This window comes from Schistocerca serialis, chromosome 3 (assembly GCF_023864345.2).
Source record: "Schistocerca serialis cubense isolate TAMUIC-IGC-003099 chromosome 3, iqSchSeri2.2, whole genome shotgun sequence".
NCBI lineage: Eukaryota > Metazoa > Arthropoda > Insecta > Orthoptera > Acrididae > Schistocerca > Schistocerca serialis.
In genome coordinates, this window is record NC_064640.1 from 435,858,109 (window position 1) to 435,878,009 (window position 19,901).

Sequence of the window (19,901 nt, forward strand, 5' to 3'; positions counted from 1 at the left end):
AGAGGCAAGGACAGTGCTGTATTTTCCTGTCTGAGGCACAGTGGGATTTCGACTGACAAATAATTTTCGAGCAGCAAAGGTCACACCTTTTCCTTCACTCTGATTTCCTGAATGAGCTTTTAGTATTTAAAAATGGGGCAATCTCAAGAGGAAGCAGCGTGGTCACCCATACAGTTGATGCAACGAGGGGATGGAGGTGGACAAGCACCCTCATGGGCATCCTTGTCACATGTAACACATTTGGCCAGGTTGGAACAGGACTGGCTGGTATGACTGAACCGCTGGCACCGATAGCAACGCGTAGGGTTTGGGACGTAGGGGCGAACGGAAATTATCTCATAGCCCGCTTTTATTTTCGATGGGAGTTGAACTCTGTCAAATGTCAAGAAGACAGTACAGGTTGGAACGATGTTCGTGTCAACCCTTTTCATGACTCTATGAACAGCCGTTACGCACTGGTCAGACAGGTAGTGTTGAATTTCCTCATCACACAATCCGTCGAGGAAGCGTGTATAAACGACTCCACGTGAGGAATTTAAAGTGCGGGGTGCTTCCACCCGGACAGGGAAGGTGTGGAGCAGTGAAGTACGCAGCAATTTTTGTGCCTGGAGGGCACTGACTGTTTCTAACAACAAGGTGCCATTCCGTAATCTGGAATGAGACTTTACAGGACTTGCAATTGCGTCGACACCTTTCTGAATAATGAAAGGGTTGACTGTGGAGAAGTCGTGACCATCGTCAGACCGAGAAACAACAAGGAACTGTGGCAACAATGGAAGAACTGTCTGTGACTGAGACTCAGTGAACTTACGCTTGTGAGCAGACGTAGTGGAAGATTAGGAAACCATTGCGGAAGAATCCCCCATGATTACCGGCGTCTCCGATGGCGCGCTCCTCCTTTGTGGGGGCCCTCTCTGAGGGCACTCCCGCCTTAGGTGATTGTTCACACCTCAGGACACACCTCCCGAGAAATGGACGGAGGGACCAATCGGCACTTTTAGAAGGTATCAGCTCGGGTAATCATCCCTCCCTGGGCCTGGCCGTTACCAGGGGGTCTGTACGTGTCCTACCTGTCTACCCGGGGCGAGGAATTACGCATTACCCCATCACCGGCTACGCACGGAAATGCGTGGGTCGGCCTTCAGACACACACAGGGAGGAAAAAAGAGAAAGGGAAAAACAAAGAAAGGGAAAGGAGAGAAGAGAGGTCTCAAACGCTGCAGCAGAGAAAAGGGTAAAGAGAAGAGGTAAGGAAAAGAGAAGGACAAAGGAAGGACGAAGACTTGCAAGCAGAGAAAGCGAAGAAAGCGTTACACTTTTGAGCGTCCGTCTCCGGACGTAGGCACAAAACATACTCCCAGAGGGGGAGAAAGGGAAGGAAAGAGGCGGTGGTGAGGGGAGGGGGGGCGAAGATGGGGGATGGGGAAGGATGCGGAAAAGGAAGGTATGCAGCCCGGAAAGGAAGGAGGGCCACTTTAGCTCGGGGTCCCGTGCTCACTACGCACGTATCCACAAAAGAGCTGTGGACCCCCGGGGGGTCATTTTATTCTGTTTTGTCATCACCCGTGTGTGTGTGTGTGTGTGTGTGTGTGTGTGTGTGTGTGAGAGAGAGAGAGAGAGAGAGAGAGAGAGAGAGAGAGAGAGAGAGAGAGACTTCTTTGTGAATAGTGCCTTCCTTGTAGCATCTTAGATTCATTGGATTTGTTGAATGTTTGTGATGCTCTTGTGATGACTAAACAAAAATTTAACATATCTCTCAGTTCTTGTTTGCATCCTCTCTCTCTTCCATTGATCTGACTTTATATATGTCTCAACCAACAACGCATAAGAATTAAGCAAATGGGAATTTTGTAGGTGAAACAGTGTGTGAGTAAATTACACGGTTTTTGGATGATTCTGCTAAATTTTAGTCTCATATCTGGATTCCCTACAGCCACATTTACGAAGTCATATCAACTTTATACAGTCTCCATAGAGACTCCTAAGAACCTTGATAATTGGAGTCGATTTCAGTGACTGGCCACTAAAAATGTAGTGAAACGATATTTATGTGCATTACATTTATTTATTCCATGTGTCAATTACCAACCTTTTCATCACTAATAAGTACCAAATAATAATAATAATAATAATAATAATAAACACCAGATATTACAGTAAGCATATTATTAAAGATCCCAGTACCACAACAGATAAATGCAGACTTTGCAAACAACAAATAGAAACAGTAGATCACATCACAAGCAGGTGTACAATACTAGCAAATACAGAATACCCCAGAAGACATGACAATGTAGCAAAAATAATACATCAACAGCTTGCCATACAACATAAACTTATAAAACAACACATTCCCACATACAAGTATGCACCACAAAATGTACTGGAGAATGATGAATACAAATTATACTGGAACAGAACCATTACAACAGATAAAACAACATCACATAACAAACCTGACATCATACTCACCAATAAAAAGAAGAAATTAACACAACTAATCGAAATATCCATACCCAATACAACAAATATACAAAAGAAAACAGGAGAAAAAATTGAAAAATACATCCAACTGGCTGAGGAAGTCAAGGACACATGGCATCAGGATAAAGTTGACATTATACCAATTATACTATCAACTACAGGAGTCATACCACACAATATCCACCAGTACATCAATGCAATACAGCTACATCCAAACTTATATATACAGCTACAGAAATCTGTAATTATTGATACATGTTCAATTACCCGAAAGTTCCTAAATGAAATATAACATATACTGTACAGTTAAAAGGAAGTCACGCTTGATCAAGGTCCACGTCACTTTCCATTTTTGACCAGGCATAACATCTGAGAAAAGAAAGAAATAATAATGTTGTTGTGGTCTTCAGTCCTGAGACTGGTTCGATGCAGCACTCCACGCTACTCTATCCTGTGCAAGCTTCTTCATCTCCCAGTACCTACTGCAGCCTACATCCTTCTGAATCTACTTAGTGTATTCATCTCTTGGTCTCCCTCTACCATTTTTACCCTCCATGCTGCCCTCCAATACTAAATTGGTGATCCCTCGATCTCTCAGAACATGTCCTACCAACCGATCCCTTCTTCTAGTCAAGTTGTGCCACAAGCTCCTCTTCTCCCCCCATTCTATTCAATACTTCCTCATTAGTTATGTGATCTACCCACCTAATCTTCAGCATTTTTCTGTAGCACCACATTTCAAAAGCTTCTATTCTCTTCTTGTCTAAACTATTTATCGTCAACGTTACACTTCCATACACGTACTTCCTGACATGTAAATCTTTACTCGATGTTAACAAATTTTTCTTCTTCAGAAACACTTTCCTTGCCATTGCCAGTCTACATTTTATATCCTCTCCACTTCGACCATCATCAGTTATTTTGCTCCCCAAATAGCAAAACTCCTTTACTACTTTAAGTGTCTCATTTCCTAATCTAATTCCCTCAGCATCACCCGACTTAATTCGACTACATTCCATTATCCTCGTTTTGCTTTCAAGACACTGTCCATTCCATTCAACTGCTCTTCCAAGTCCTTTGCTGTCTCTGACAGAATTACAATGTCATCGGCGAACCTCAAAGTTTTTATTTCTTCTCCATGGATTTTAATACCTACTCCGAACTTTTCTTTTGTTCCCTTTATTGTTTTCTCAATATACAGATTGAATAACATCGGGGATAGGCTACAACCCTGTCTCACTCTCTTCCCAACCACTGCTTCCCTTTCATGTCCCTCGACTCTTATAACTGCCATCTGCTTTCTGTACAAATTGTAAATAACCTTTCGCTCCCTGTATTTTACCCCTGTATTTTACCCAGGATTTGAAAGAGAGTATTCCAGTCAACATTGTCAAAAGCTTTCTCTAAGTCTACAAATGCTAGAAACATAGGTTTGTCTTTCCTTAATCTATCTTCTAAGATAAGTTGTAGGGTCAGTATTGCCTCACGTGTTCCAACATTTCTACAGAATCCAAACTGATCTTCTCCGAGGTCGGCTTCTACCAGTTTTTCCATTCGTCTGTAAAGAATTCGCGTTAGTATTTTGCAGCTGTGACTTATTAAACTGATAGTTCGATAATTTTCACATCTGTCAACACCTGCTTTCTTTGGGATTGGAATTATTATATTCTTCTTGAAGTCTGAGGGAATTTCGCCTGTCTCATAAATCTTGCTCACCACATGGTAGAGTTTTGTCAGGACTGGCTCTCCCAAGGCTGTCAGTAGTTCTAATGGAATGTTGTCTGCTCCCGGGGCCTTGTTTCAACTTATGTGTTTCAGTGCTCTGTCAAACTCTTCATGCAGTATCGTATCTCCCATTTCATCTTCATCTACATCCTCTTCCATTTCCATAATATTGTCCTCAAGTACATCGCCCTTGTATAGACCCTCTATATACTCCTTCCACCTTTCTGCTTTCCCTTCTTTGCTTAGAACTGGGTTTCCATCAAAGCTCTTGACATTCATGCAATAATAATAATAATAAAAGTATGCACTTTACACAGCTCATCCAGTTCCACATAAATGTACAAAACTGTTGAAATAAAAATTCTCTAATGAATAATAAAACTGTTGACATGAAAAACTAACACTATGTGCCAAATCCATGTGGCTTAGCGATAAAAAACAAAAATCTGGGAGGATTTGCGACATCACACAAAATTTTGAAATGTACATGACACTCATCTTGCAAACATTTTTGAAAGAGTACAAGCATCCTACAGAGTCAAGGGTTGCCTAGTTTTAAAAAACAAAATATAATAAATTAAAATGTTTTATTTGAAAGCTATAACTACACACACACACACACACACACACACACACACACACACACACACACACACACACGCACAAGCGTATGCATGCACCTGTGCCCCTGCTGGCTAGACTCTCAGTGCCAATGTCATTTTATGATAGGCATACTGGTTGTGGTGGGGGTAGTGTCAGGTGGGGTGGGGTGGGCAGAGGAAGAAGGTGGTGGGAGGCAGGGAGAGGGACATGGCGACATGAACTGGGAAGGATGACAGGATGGAGGAAAGGGAAACTGTTGGGTGGAGGGTATGGCGACAATGGGTTACCTCAGACTGAGGCCAGGATGATTATGGGAGTGGAGGCTATGCTGCAAGCACGACTCCCATCTGCACAATTCAGAGAAGCTGGTAGTGGAGGTTCCGATCCAGATGGCTCAAGTTGTGAAGCAGCTACTGAAATTAAGTGTGTTGTATTCAGCTGCATATTGTCACACGGGGTGTTCAACTTTGTTTTTGCCAACAGTTCGGCAGTGGTCATTCATCCCAGTGGACAGCTGCTTGGTAGTCGTAACACCACAAAATGCTAAGCAGTGTTTGCAGCAGAGTTGGTATACGACATGGCTCTTTTCACAGCTTGTGATGGAGTAGGTGCTGTGGCCACCCACTTCGGACATCGTAGAGCCTACTGCATCGGCATCCCACTTTACATCCAAACATCATGGGATGCCTGCATTGCAGGGTGTATACTCACCAGGAGAACCTATGTCGCCTGTGTTGTCAAAATAAATACTTAATGGCGGCCAAAACACAACACAACCAACACCAGGTCACCACCAACAGCTGCCAGGGACCACTACCCGTTTGCGGAGCCTGCAGAACAGCTTCACCAGAGGTCGCAGCTAGCCTTGGAACTACTTTGCTATGTCAGGCATGTGATCGCAAATAGTTCCAGCAGATACATCCGCCAACAGGCTTTATAAGGCGGCGAACTGCCGGCGAAAGGCAGTTCGATGCACCGCCCGGAAGGATACAGAGCTGCTGCCCCAGCAGCCATGGTCAGACGCCTCTTCTAGCAGGCCGATCTCTTGGCATAGTCGGTGAACCTCTTGACATTGTAGAATTGTTTGTGATCATTCCCCATGAAGAGCTGGGTCTTTTCTATTATTATTATTATTATTATTATTATTATTTCTTTTCTTTCTCAGACATTATGTCTGGTTAAAAATGGAAAGTGACGCAGATCTTGATCAAGCGTGACTTCCTTTTAACTGTACGGTATATGTTACATTGCATTTAGGAACTTTCGGATAATTGAACAAGTATCAATAACTACAGATTTCTGTAGTTGTGTATATATATGTTTGGATGTAGCTGTATTCCGTTGATGTACTGGTGGATATTGTGTGGTATGACTCCTGTAGTTGATAGTATAATCGGTATAATGTCAACTTTATCCTGATGCCACATGTCCTTAACTTCCTCAGCCAGTTGGATATATTTTTCAATTTTTTCTCCTGTTTTCTTCTGTATATTTGTTGTATTGGGTATGGATATTTCGATTAGTTGTGTTAATTTCTTCTTTTTATTGGTGAGTATGATGTCAGGTTTGTTATGTGGTGTGGTTTTATCTGTTATAATGGTTCTGTTCCAGTATAATTTGTATTCATCATTCTCCAGTACATTCTGTGGTGCATATTTGTATGTGGGAACGTGTTGTTTTATTAGTTTATGTTGTATGGCAAGTTGTTGATGTATTATTTTTGCTACATTGTCATGTCTTCTGGTGTATTCTGTATTTGCTAGTATTGTACACCCGCTTGTGATGTGATCTACTGTTTCTATTTGTTGTTTGCAAAGTCTTCATTTATCTGTTGCGGTATTGGGGTCTTTAATAATACGCTTGCTGTAATATCTGGTGTTTATTGTTTGATCCTGTATTGCAATCATGAATCCTTCCGTCTCACTGTATATATTGCCTTTTCTTAGCCATGTGTTGGATGCGTCTTGATCGATGTGTGGCTGTGTTAGATGACACGGGTGCTTGCCATGTAGTGTTTTCTTTTTCCAAGTCACTTTCTTCGTATCTGTTGATGTTATGTGATCTAAAGGGTTGTAGAAGTGCTTATGAAATTGCAGTGGTGTAGCCGATGTATTTATATGAGTGATTGCTTTGTGTATGTTGCTAGTTTCTGCTCGTTCTATAAAGAATTTTCTTAAATTGTCTACCTGTCCATAATGTAGGTTTTTTATGTCGATAAATCCCCTTCCTCCTTTCTTTCTGCTTAATGTGAATCTTTCTGTAGCTGAATGTATGTGATGTATTCTATATTTGTGGCATTGTGATCGTGTAAGTGTATTGAGTGCTTCTAGGTCTGTGTTACTCCATTTCACTACTCCAAATGAGTAGGTCAATATTGGTATAGCATAAGTATTTATAGCTTTTGTCTTGTTTCTTGCTGTCAATTCTGTTCTCAGTATTTTTGTTAGTCTTTGTCTATATTTTTCTTTTAGTTCTTCTTTAATATTTGTATTATCTATTCCTATTTTTTGCCTGTATCCTAGATATTTATAGGCATCTGTTTTTTCCATCGCTTCTATGCAGTTGCTATGGTTATCCAATATGTAATCTTCTTGTTTAGTGTGTTTTCCCTTGACTATGCTATTTTTCTTAAATTTGTCTGTTCCAAAAGCCATATTTATATCATTGCTGAATACTTCTGTTATCTTTAGTAATTGGACGAGTTGTTGATTTGCTGCTGCCAGTAGTTTTAGATCATCCATGTATAGCAAATGTGTGATTTTGTGTTGGTATATTCCAGTAATATTGTATCCATAATTTGTATTATTTAGCATGTTGGATAGTGGGTTCAGAGCAAGGCAGAACCAGAAAGGACTTAATGAGTCTCCTTGGTATATTTCATGCTTAATCTGTATTGGCTGTGATGTGATAGTATTTGAATTTGTTTGGATATTAAGTGTGGTTTTCCAATTTTTCACTACTATGTTTAGGAACTGTATCAATTTAGGATCTACTTTGTATATTTGCAATATTTGTAGTAACCATGAGTGGGGTACACTATCAAAAGCTTTTTGGTAATCAATGTATGCGTAGTGTAGCGACCTTTGTTTAGTTTTAGCTTGGTATGTCACCTCTGCATCTATTATCAGTTGCTCTTTATATCCTCGCGCTCATTTGCAACAGCCCTTTTGTTCTTCATTTATAATTTTGTTCTGTGTTGTATGTGTCATTAATTTCTGTGTAATGACTGAAGTCAATATTTTGTGTATTGTTGGTAGGCATGTTATGGGGCGATATTTAGCTGGGTTTGCTGTGTCTGCTTGATCTTTAGGTTTCAGATAAGTTATTCCATGTGTAAGTGTATCAGGGGATGTGTATGGGTCTGCAATGTAACTGTTAAGTAATTTAGTTAGATATGAATGTGTTGAGGTGAACTTCTTTAGCCAGAAATTTGCTGTTTTATCTTTTCCAGGGGCTTTCCAATTGTGAGTAGAATTAATTGCTTGGGTGACTTCACGTTCCAAAATTATCACTTCAGGCATTTGTGGTATCATCTTGTATGTGTCTGTTTCTGCTTGTATTATTATTATTATTATTATTATTATTATTATTATTATTATTGTTAGTTATTTTGTATTTGTGTTGAACTACAGTTGGGATCGAGTCAGCTGATCTTTTGCAGATTGTATTATTGTTTCGTTTTGGTGAGTCCAATAAATTGCTTTTTGACTTGTGTTTTCTGCATTTCTACTCTGTTAGCGCAGATACTTAAGTGGCTACGAGTTGGTTTATGAGTTTCCCACATTTGCTCGGTTGTTGTCCGCTATGGTGCAAGGTATTCCAGGTATTGATGAACACTCAGCACGAGTCATAGCACTGTTGGAACGTATGCAACAAACGAACGAGCTCATTATTCAGCATTTACAGGTGATGTCCACGTTCCCTGTTGAGGTGCCTATGCAGGGGTCCCACCCAGCTTCCTCACTTCTGGGCCTCCATGGCGTGCCCCCTGCGTTTTCCAAGTTCAACAAATCCATTGAGCTTTGGGGCAACTATGCGGCTCGTCTAGAGCAACACTATATTGCTCATGATGTCACTGGAAACATTCAGCATCATGCATTTTTCCTCACCTATGTGGGCCTGGAAGCTTATCACCTCATGCTCTCTCCTATGAAGTGTTGACTTCTAGCCTATTGGATTATTTTGACTCTCAGGTCCATGTGGCGGCAGGACATCACAAGTTGTTCTGTTGTCAGAAGCTTCCCGCACATTCATACAGGGAATGGATGGCTATGTCGTTTTTTCTGAGGCAACCCCCATTGCAAGCAGTCTTATGGTTCGGCACTCATTCGTGATATGATTCTTGTCCATGCCCCCCATGATACCTTAAGGACTGATCTTCAGAAGCTGAAAGATCCCTCTTTAGACACCTGTTTATCCATTATCCGCACTCATGAGCAGCCCTTTTGCTCTGCTTCCATGCTGCAGTTCCCGGCACAGGTCTTCGCAGCCCGCAATACCGGTTTCCATCACCTCAGCCGCGTTGGAGGCTCACTCCTGAGGCCGTGCCTGCCCTCCAGAACCAGGGCACCAGTCCCCAACTGTGTCAACAGTGGCTGCCGCCGCCGCAGCAGCAGCAGAATGGTTGCCCTCCTGTAGTCAATGCTTTGTCACACATCAGAGAAAAAATTGCTGCTTCCGGAGGGTGACATGTTCGGCCTGCGGAAAGCAGGGTCACAGAGCCGAGGTCTGTTGGTCATCTTCGGTGATGGCCATGGACCACACTGCTGTCGACACCTCCAACTCCGTGGTGGATTAGACGGACCCGGCGCCACCAATTTCCTTCACGCAGTCAGTTTTTCTGCACACGACGGCAGCAATCACACTCACTGTGCGGTTGAACGGCACTCCTCTCCCTTTTCAAATGGATAGTGGAACCTCAGTGACCATCATCGATGGCGATTCCCACTGTCAGTTGGGTTCACTGCTACTTCGTTCGTTGCATGCTTCTCTGAAGAGCTACACCAACAAAGTCATCTGGCTACAGGAGTAGTTCTTGGCTCGGGTCCAGTACCTCACTCACAACGTCACAGCCCGGGTTCTAGTCGTCGCTGCTCCCAAGGCCACCAACTTATTGGGGATGCATCTTTTTCCCTTACTGGGTCTCGAGATACATGACTTTGACCCGGCCATCCAGTTGTTGTTGGCAGACAATCACTTGCAGCAGCTTCTGGAAGATTTCCCAGACGTATTCTCTGCCACATCTCTGGGGGTCTCCGGGTTTGAAGCTCATATCAAACTCCTCCCCTCAATGATCCTGAAAATCCACAAAGCTCGCTCAGTACCATTTGCCCTCCGTGACAAACTACAGGGGAAGTTTCGTCATATGGAGGCTGTGGGCATCCTGAGCCCAATCCACCATAGTCGTTGGGCTGTGCCCATCATAGTCCTTGAGAAGCCAAACGGATCTCTTCACATTTGTGGGGATTTTAAGGCCACTGTCAATGCTCAGTCTGTTATTGACTCCTATCCCATACCCAAGGTTGATGACACCCTGTCCCGGTTGGCTGTCGTCGGCAAGGTGTTTGCCAAAATTGATCTGCGGAACACCTACCTCCAGTTGCCTTTGGACAAGTCATCAGAAATGATATTGGTAATCAATACCCCTTTTGGGCTCTTCCAGTACAACCGCCTCCCGTTTGGGGTCGGCAGTGCTCTGGCCATCTTCCACCAATATTTGGAAACATTGACAAGAGTCATTACGGGGACGGCTAACTATCTTGATGATGGAGTACTGCTGTGCGGTGTGGGATCCACACTACGGCCGCCATTCCCACAAGGGGTGCTCACTGCCTCCAGTGCTGGGCATTGTTCCTTGCGGAATATTCCTATGGCATCTGTTTTCAGGCCACAGCTCTCCATGTCAATGCTGATCATCTCTCTCATCTCCCAGTGGGTGCTGACCCAAAGTTCGATGCTGACCAGTTGCCCATTTCCTTCTGGATGATGCAGCTGTCGAGGCAGTCACTGATTTTCCACTGGATGCCAAGCTAATCGCACGTCACATGGCAGACACTTAAAAGGAGCAGAGCAAATAGTTGACTAGAGTAAAACAGACTACAGTGGTTGATGAATCAGGTAAAAGGTCAACCACTCAATGACAAACGAAGAACCTCCAGCTGGAAAGCGTTGATAGAGGTACCAACACAACTTGTACCATAAAAGACACTATTTTGGTATCCACATCACAATTAAAAGTCACTGGAGTGGGTGTAGCCTGAGAAATCATGCAAGAGCGCCCACACTAGAGTGAGTGATAAAACCCAGCTGCACGGATAAAACGTAAAACTGAGTCAGCTATAGAGGCATCATCACCTAGAATTAAAGGAAGTGTAGCTAGTAATTTAAAGGACTGCCGCAAGGGGGCTAAAAGGGGGCAGTCCACCAGAAGATGGACCACTGTCAGTCCTGCATCACAGCGACACTTGGGCGGGTTCTCATGGCGAAGGAGATAGCTGTGGGTCAACCGCATATGTCCAATTCGGAGATGGCAGAGAACAACTGAGTCCCTACGCATGCTCCTCAAGGATGAGTCCCATACAGCCGTGGATGACTTTACTATGCGGAGCTTATTCGGCGTGGTCAAGGCAGACTATTCAGAGCTCCAGACATCGCGGACCTTGCGATGCAGGGCTGACCAGAGGTCTCTTTCCTCGACACCAAGCTCCAGGGGTGGCGAAGTGGTGGCCAGCTTGGCCAACCGATTGACACGCACGTTCATTTCCTGGAATGCCAATTTGGCCCGGGGTCCACACAAACGTATCTGAACGACCACACTCGATGAGAGCAAAAACAGCATCTTGAATATTGCGCACCAAAGGGTCCCACGAAAAACACTGGTTGAGTGCTTGCAATCAACTCAGGGAGTCACTGCATATGACAAATGACTCCAAAGGGCAGGAGGAAAGGTGAGTGAGTGCACGATAAGAGAGCAACCAGCTCTGCAGTGAAAACACTGCCCCCACAAGGCAGGGAATGCTGCTCAAAGTAGTCACCGTGGATGAAAGCAAACCCAGTGCGTCCATCTGCACATTGGTCATTGGGGGATTGTCCTGATGAAATGGCTTGCTCGCCAGCATTTCTACTGGAGGGGGCTGGATGCCGCCATCACCCGCATGGTGGCCTCATGTCCCTCTTATCAACAGCACCATTCAGCGCCTCTTGCTGCCTGTTCCCGTGGCCTCCTCCTACTTCTCCTCGTTCCTGTTTGCACTTGGATTTTGCGGGCCCATTCCTCGGCTCCTCTTGGCTTATGCTTGGGGACACCGGCAATGAGTTTCCTTCTATCTCCTGCATGTCCTCCATGACCTCCGCCCATACCATCCAACATCTTTCCCACACATTTGCCATTGAGGACCTTCTGGAGTCATTGGTGACCAACAACGACCCTCAATTTGCATCTGCTGAATTTACCTCCTCCTGCACCTCTCAGGGCATCCAGTTGATTCATACTGCTCCCTTTCATCCTGCATCTAATGGATTAGCTGAACAGTTTGTCTGGACATTCAAAGTCCAGATGTTGAAATTGCGTCCCCAACACTCCCTGGACAATGCTCTTACCATCTTTCTTTCCTGCTACTGTTCCACTGTTCAAGATGGATCATCCCCAGCAGAAAAACATCACGGCTGTCCTCATCGGTCCCCCTTATCTCTCCTGTTTCCATCTTCTCCCCACCCAGCTCCTCCGCGTTTGAGACAGCCCCGTTATTCTTTTCATGATCCGGTCTGGGCAATGGTGTTGTTTACCCGGCATCGTTACCAGTGGGTCTCCGCCAGGGTCTCGCCGTTCATCAGCCGCGCTATGGCGGCAGTCACCCTCGACAACGGCACAGTTTACTGGAAGCATACCAACCAGCTTTGACTCTGGTGTGGTCCACAGCCGGCTCCTCTGCTGTCTCCAGGGCTGTCAGCCCTCAGGGATGACAGTGCTCCTCTGCCCAACTGCCGCCTCTGCCATTGCTGCCGGTCACACCCCAGGTAGACCCTCCGGCAGAGGGGCCTAAGCCCATGGAGGTGGATCCCGCACATGCGACCACACCTGGTCTCCTGTTGCCCACAGCTCTGGGGCCTGACAAAATGCTAAGTAGTGTCTGCAGGAGAGTTGTTGTATGACATGGCTGTTTTCACAGCTTGTGATGGAGTAGGTGCTGTGGCCATCCACTTCGGACATCGTAGGGCCTACTGTATCGGCATCCCACTTTATGTCCAACCATCACGAGATGCCTGCATCACAGGGTGTATATTCACCAGGAGAACCTACGTCATCTGTGTTGTCAATACAAATACTTATCAGTGGCCACAACACAACACAACACCAGGTCACTACCAATGGCTGCCATGGACCGCTGCCTGTTTGTGGAGCTTGCAGAATGGCTTCACCAGAGGTTGCAGCTAGCTTAGGAACTACTTTGCTATGCCAGGCATTTGATGGCAAATAGTTCCAGCAGATAAATCTGCCAACGGGCTTTATAAGAGGGCGCACTGCTGGCAAAAGGCAGTTCAACGCATGGCTCGGAAGGATACAAAGCTGCTGCCCCGGCAGCCATGGCCACATGCCTCTTCTAGCTGGCCGATCTCATGGTATAGTTGACAAACCTCTTGATGTAGTAGAATTGTTTGTGTTCGCTCCCCGTGAAGAGTTGGGTCTTTTCTATTATTATTATTATTATTATTATTATTATTATTATTATTTGTTATTTTGTATCTGTGTCAATCCACAGTTGAGACTGAGTTGGTTGTTTTTTGGGAGATTGTATTATTGTTTCATTTTGGGGAGTCCAATAAATTGTTTTCAGACTTGTGTTTTTCGCATTTCTATTCTGCTAGCACAGATATCTCAGTAGGATGTCCCTCATTTCAGGGCAGGATGACAGATAATCGAAGTCCTGCCAAAGGATATGGTTCAGTTGTTCCAGTCAAAGGTGATACTGGCAAATGAGGGAGACACACCTTTGTAGGGGGGGTTCTTTGTGGGTGGTGGGAGGATTGCGGGTGTGTGAGGATATGTCACGAGAAATCTGTTTGTGGACTAAGTTTGGGTGGTAATGCCTGTTTGTGAAGGCCTTTGTGAGGCCTTCAGCATACTGGGCTTGTCACTGCAAGTATGTTGTACCCAGTGGCCAGGCTGTATTTTTTGGTGTGGAAGGGATGGCAGCTGTCAATATGCAGGTGCTGTTGGTGGTTAGTGGGTTTAATGTCGACAGAGGCGTGGATGGAGCCATCAGAGGTGTGGATGTGAATGTCCAGGGAGGTGACACACTGGGTAGAGTAGGACCAGTTTACATGGATGAGGAAAGGTGTTGAGGTTGTGGAGTAATGTGGATATGCCGTCTTGGCTTCAAGTCCAGATCATGAAGATGTCATTAATGGACCTAAACCAGGTTAGTGGTTGGGAGTTTTGGTAGACTAAGAAGGTTTCTTCTAGATGGCCCATAAACAGGTTGGCATAGGACAGTGCCCTGCAGGTGTCTGTTGGTGCGCTGCAGATTTGTTTGTAACCCTTCCATTAAAAGGAAACGTGGCTGTGGGTCAGAATACAGATGGCAAGGTGTGTAACGATGAGGTATTGGGTTTGGAGTCTGAAGGATGTTGGGAGAGATAGTGTTCGACAGCAACAAGGCCATGGGCATGAGGGATGTCGCTGTATAGGGATGATTGGGTTGGGTTGTTTTTGGGGAGGAGACCAGACAGCGAGGTCATCGGTCTCATCTGATTAGGGAAGGAAATTGGCCGTGCCCTTTGAAAGGAACAATAATGGTATTTACCTGGAGGGATTCAGGGAAATCACGGAACAGGGATGAGGCATCAACAGTGACGAGTAGTGATCTAGGATGTAAAGGGGTGGGGATGATGGGAAGTCCATGTAGGAAGTGGTTAGTGTCCTTAATATAGGGGCTATGTTTCACACAATTGTTAGAGGTGTTGATCAACAAGAGTGGAAATTCTTTCAGCGAGTGCACAATAGCCAGTGGGGCTTACAGGATTGTTGGGTTTGTGGATTTTCAGGTGCATAAAGAAGGTAGATGTGTGGGGCGTTATTGGGGAGAAGAGGGAGAGGGGCTCAGGTATGAGGTTCTGGGATGGGCCTCTGGATTTCAGTAGGGGCTGTAGGTTACATTGGCCTTCCAGGATGGGATCACTGTGGCAGAACTTTTAGGCAGAGGACTCATACGATTGGTGGGGGCCATCCATGAGGTAGTCACTGCAACTCACCATGACAATGGTGGAGCCTTTGTCTATGGGGAGGAAGATTAGGTCTGGATCTGTTTTCACGTTGTGTGTGGCTGTCTTTTCTCCTGCTGAAAGGTTTGTGCTCTTAGGAAGGGAAATGGGAAAGGAGGTAGGGAATGCCTGAAAGTTGACCAGGGAGTGCTTAGGTGGGGGGGATTGGTGGCAAAGAAGTGTTTCCACTATAGGGATTGTGAGAAAGAGAGTGGGCCTTTGATAAGTTCAACATGGTTAAATTTGGGGGGGGGGGGGGGGGGGTTAGGGCTGAAGGTTAGACCTCTGAAAAGGAGTAAAACTGGGTGCTGGGTTTTGTGGGGTGCTGGGAGGGAGTTTTGGAGGATGTCATAAATTGAAGTGGTCAACTAAGTGGGGTACGGGCTATGAGAGGTCGATGAGGGGGTTCACTGGGAGAGGGATGGGTTTTAATGGATAGTGGTGCCCATGGTGGGAGTAGGATCCCCTCAGGTTGGACAATTTATGGAGGTGCTGTCTGCAGTACTCCAGCAAGTGTTCAAGTGCAAGGGTTTCTATTTTGGAGATGATGTGTATGTAGTGAGGACTGAAGAGTAACATTATCTCGCAGAGGGAATAGAGGTTGTTCTGGGGTGGCTGTGCTGTGAAAAGGTGTTTTTGCAGCACCAGGTTCATGAGGGATAGGGACTGGCAGAATGTGAAAAGGTTGAGATCGTCTTCCACAGTTGCCATTCTGGCTTTTCAAGATGGATAAGTTTATGACTAGAAATGCATCTAACAAGAACAGTCAGCATTACAGCATTTACCAATGTCTTAAGTATGCACGCATTGTAGAGATATGGACATGTACTAATATCAGAACGGCAAAAAAGCAAAAAAACAAATGACCAAGCTGAAGATCAAGGAAATGGTGCTGAAATCTATAGCCAGAAAATGTGATATACAATTTATGTGACAACATGGGCAATGAATTTGTATTGTTGAGAAGAAAAAAAGAGGGGACAGGGCACGTTTGTGTACACTCATAAAATAAAAATGGAAAATGACAATGCACATTGTTACATTAATTAAATACATACCTCAAGCCGACTAAAAATTTCAGGCAATTTTGTTAATGTTGGTTCTTTATAGATAAACTCTTCTCCATTCAGATCTCCAAATTTAGTTCCATAGAAACCAACACGGAAGTATGTTCCAAAGACACGCTTTCCCTGCAGCTGGTCAACTCTTGTAAATGCATCATGTAATTTCCTGAAAGATTGAGATTATCAGTGGACATGTTCACTTAAAGTGATGTATATCAGGGCAGTTTAACATTTCTATTTCATTAATTTTAACTTATTTTGAATTCTGTTTGGCTTTTGTATCTTAGAACTTTGATTTGGGAATACAGAAACTGCAAAAAGTCACACGTAATTTTATACAATGGATGAATGAATGAATATCAGTAACAGGTCATATAACAGCACTTAAATGTGTCTACAAAAAATGCAGTACCGAGAGTATGGTGCAGTTGATAGCTAAGAATACACATAAGGAACAACCCTGGCATTTGAATGATTTACGAAAAACAGGAAACATGAATTACAATGATCAGATCATCCTCTTTGTGTAGGTTGAAGCAACAAAACTGTCATATATTCTATACATGAAATCTTTTGCTGAGATGCCAATCAGTTCACACAACCCAATTGCAACATTTCCTGTGATACCAGATACTTTGGTTATTTCTGTATGTGGCTACAAAACATAGTCATCCTTGGGATCCTCACGTACATGTACATCTACACTGATCGGCCAGAACATGACGAACACCTACGTATTAGCCTGTGTGTCCACCTTTGGCACAGATCACAACAGTGACAAGTTGTGGCATGGAAGCAATGAGGCCTTGGTAGGTTGTTGGACGGAATTGGCGCACACAGTTCACCAAATTGCCGTAAATTCCGGAGGGGGGGGGGGGGGCAATGAGCTCAGATGCCATTTTCAATCACATCCCAGATGTGTTAGATCGGATTCAGATCTGGCGAGTTAGAGGGTCAGCACATTAACCTAAACTAGCCACTGTGTTCCTCAAACCATTTCTGGTAAGTGACATGGTGCATTATCTTGTTGAAAAATTCCACTGCAGTCAGGAAACATGATCGGCATGAAGGGGTGTACGTGGTCTGCAACCAGTGTACGATTCTCTTTGGCCATCCTGGTGACTTGCACAAGCTCCACCCCACAGCATAATGGACCCGCTGCCAGCTTTTCTCTGTCCCACAGTAGAGATGTCAAGGAGCTGTTCCCCTGGATGGTGATGGATTTGAACCCTCCCAATGGCATGATGAAGAAGGTATTGGGGTTCATCACAGTATGCGAAACAATGCCACTGCACCAACGTCCACTACTGGTAGTCACATGCCCATTTCAGTCATAGTTGCCAATGATGTGGTGTGGACATTAGCATGTTCATGGGTTGTCAGCTGCAGAGATCCATCATTAGGAATGATCGGTGCACTGTGTGTTCAGACACTATTGTACTCTGGCCAGCATTAAAGTCTGATGTTAATTCTGCCACAGTTTGCCACCTGTTCTGTTTTACCACTCTGTCCAGCTCATGACGTACAACATTTGTAATGAGGGGTGGCTGCCCAACCCAACGTCGTCTGGACATGGTTTCACCATCTGTTGAAGACACTCACCACAGCACTCCTCAAACACCCAAAAATTTGTGCAGTGTCCGAAATGGTCATGCCAAGCCTCTGGGACGTCACAATCTGCCCTCAGTCAAACTCAGACAGATCACACACCTTCCCAATTCTGTACACGGACAGCATGCTCACTGATACTACATGCACTGGGTGTGTGACTGACTAGAAGTCATTCCTCGCCAAGTGACACTGCTATCATCTGGATGAGTTTATATCAATAGTAGGTCAGTGGTCATAATGTTCTGTCTGATCAGTGTATATCTACATTTCTACCCCGCAAGCCATGATACAATGTATAACAATATTATACTAAACTTCTTATTTAGTATTCGGATGGTGCATGTGTAGAAAGACAACCAATATGCCTTCATATAAGCCCAATTTTTTATTTTTTGTACATGGGGGAGAAACAACATATTTCTTCACTCACTTAAAAAAATATCAAGATCTTAATAGGAAGCCTTTATGTGATACATATAATCTTTTTCCCAAGTTCCAGTGTTATCGGCCTATACATTTTCCACTTTTCAGTCTCTGACAATGGAAATAGATAATTACAGCAGAATCCTCTTCAGTGAAACAATTTTGTATGTCAATTTATCACTTTACCATTCAGCATTTCGGAGCTACTTGATCAATGAGCAGCTGCGAGAGTTTGCTTTCAAATTTATTTAACACTTCTTGCTCAGGTGTTTTTACTGTCATGTTTGTTTATATTCAGCTTTTCTTTGTCAGCAAGGTGATGGCTTCATTTGAATATGTGATGAAAGTGCTCCATTTTCATAGAGACTTGTTAACTTTTATATCGACTCATAGAGGGTCTTTTCTATTGCACAAGATTTTGGGAGTTTCTTGCTTCTCTCTCTCTCTCTCTCTCTCTCTCTCTCTCTCTCTCTCTCTCTCTCTCTCTCCTCTCCAACCCCCCCCCCCCCCTTTCTCACCACTACTCAGTGACACATTTTCATGGATCAGGAATTTGATCACTATCAGAAATAAAGTTATGCTGAATGTGTGACAGAGAAATGTAGTACAATCAATGATGGTTGAAAGAAGTATAAATGAGTGATTGTAGGGGATTCGGTGGAATGAGAAAAGAAATAATCTACAAGAAACTTACATTACTTAACAATGTATGTTAAAAAGTGTTTGCTAAGTTAGCTAATTGAAGTTCTGATTCTTTTGACTTCTAGATTTCTCTCATACATACAGTCAAAAGTCTATACTAACCCATGAATATTTGACAGTTTTTTGTAATCTCTATTTGCTTCTGCAATAGGCAACAGAATTTTGTACACATCATTCATCGCTTCATACATGCCAGCCTGAAAGACAAAACATACATTTGTGACAAATACTTCTTTGATGTAATAGAATTTTCTTACATTCCACATACTTGACAATAAAGATGCAAATGCCTTTTTAATTAAACACACACCTGAAACAACAGTCAAGATTTTCTGTAAGTGTGTTTATTACTTATTTTCCATTTCCTAAATACTTTTTTAATGCTTCCCTTGTATATGCATGAAGACCAAAGATTCCAATTATATACTCAAATGACTAATAATAATATGGCTGAGTATGAAGTCCTTCAAAATGATGGAACACGGCAACCTGTTCCTCAACAGATTGCTGTGCTCCACCATTTCAGGTTTTATTAAAGCAAATCTAGATTTCGGCTAGTGCCTAGCTATTATCAATGCACTATTTCATAGTTCCAATACATGTCTTAGTACATCAGTGCCCTGTCGTTAGGGCCCAAACAACAGGAGATTGACATTGTCGGACATGTATTGGAACTACGAAATAGTGCATTGATAATGACTAGGCACTAGCTGAAACCTAGATTTGCTTTAATAAAACCCGAAGGAAAAGGACGACTGATTACTGTGCTCCATCATTTTGAAAGTAATATCACAGTCGTTGAGGGCATCTACATTCCTAATGGGAGGTAACTTGATAAGAAGACATCTGTGACAGGTTAGGCAGAAAGGTGCCTACATTTGATTACTCATCTAAACAGTTTGTTTTCTTATCTGATTATTAAGAAATTAGTACTACATAGAAAAGTTATGGTGGCCACTATGCCACATTTGCCACACTGTCCTCATATCTGGGCTGAGGAAATCTACAGCTAATCTTCTAATCACTAAG

General features: G+C 43.7%; 1 protein-coding gene across 1 annotated transcript in view; it reads right to left on the minus strand.

Annotated features, from left to right (window-relative positions):
- LOC126470323 (dedicator of cytokinesis protein 7) overlaps positions 1-19,901 on the minus strand; it is a 283,560-nt gene that overhangs the window by 35,337 nt on the left and 228,322 nt on the right. The window contains exons 33-34 of the mRNA XM_050098105.1: positions 18,975-19,069; positions 16,131-16,302 (exon numbers count right to left, since the gene is read on the minus strand). Of these exons, the coding sequence (XP_049954062.1) occupies positions 16,131-16,302; positions 18,975-19,069 (267 nt within the window). The remainder of the gene's footprint in view (positions 1-16,130; positions 16,303-18,974; positions 19,070-19,901) is intronic.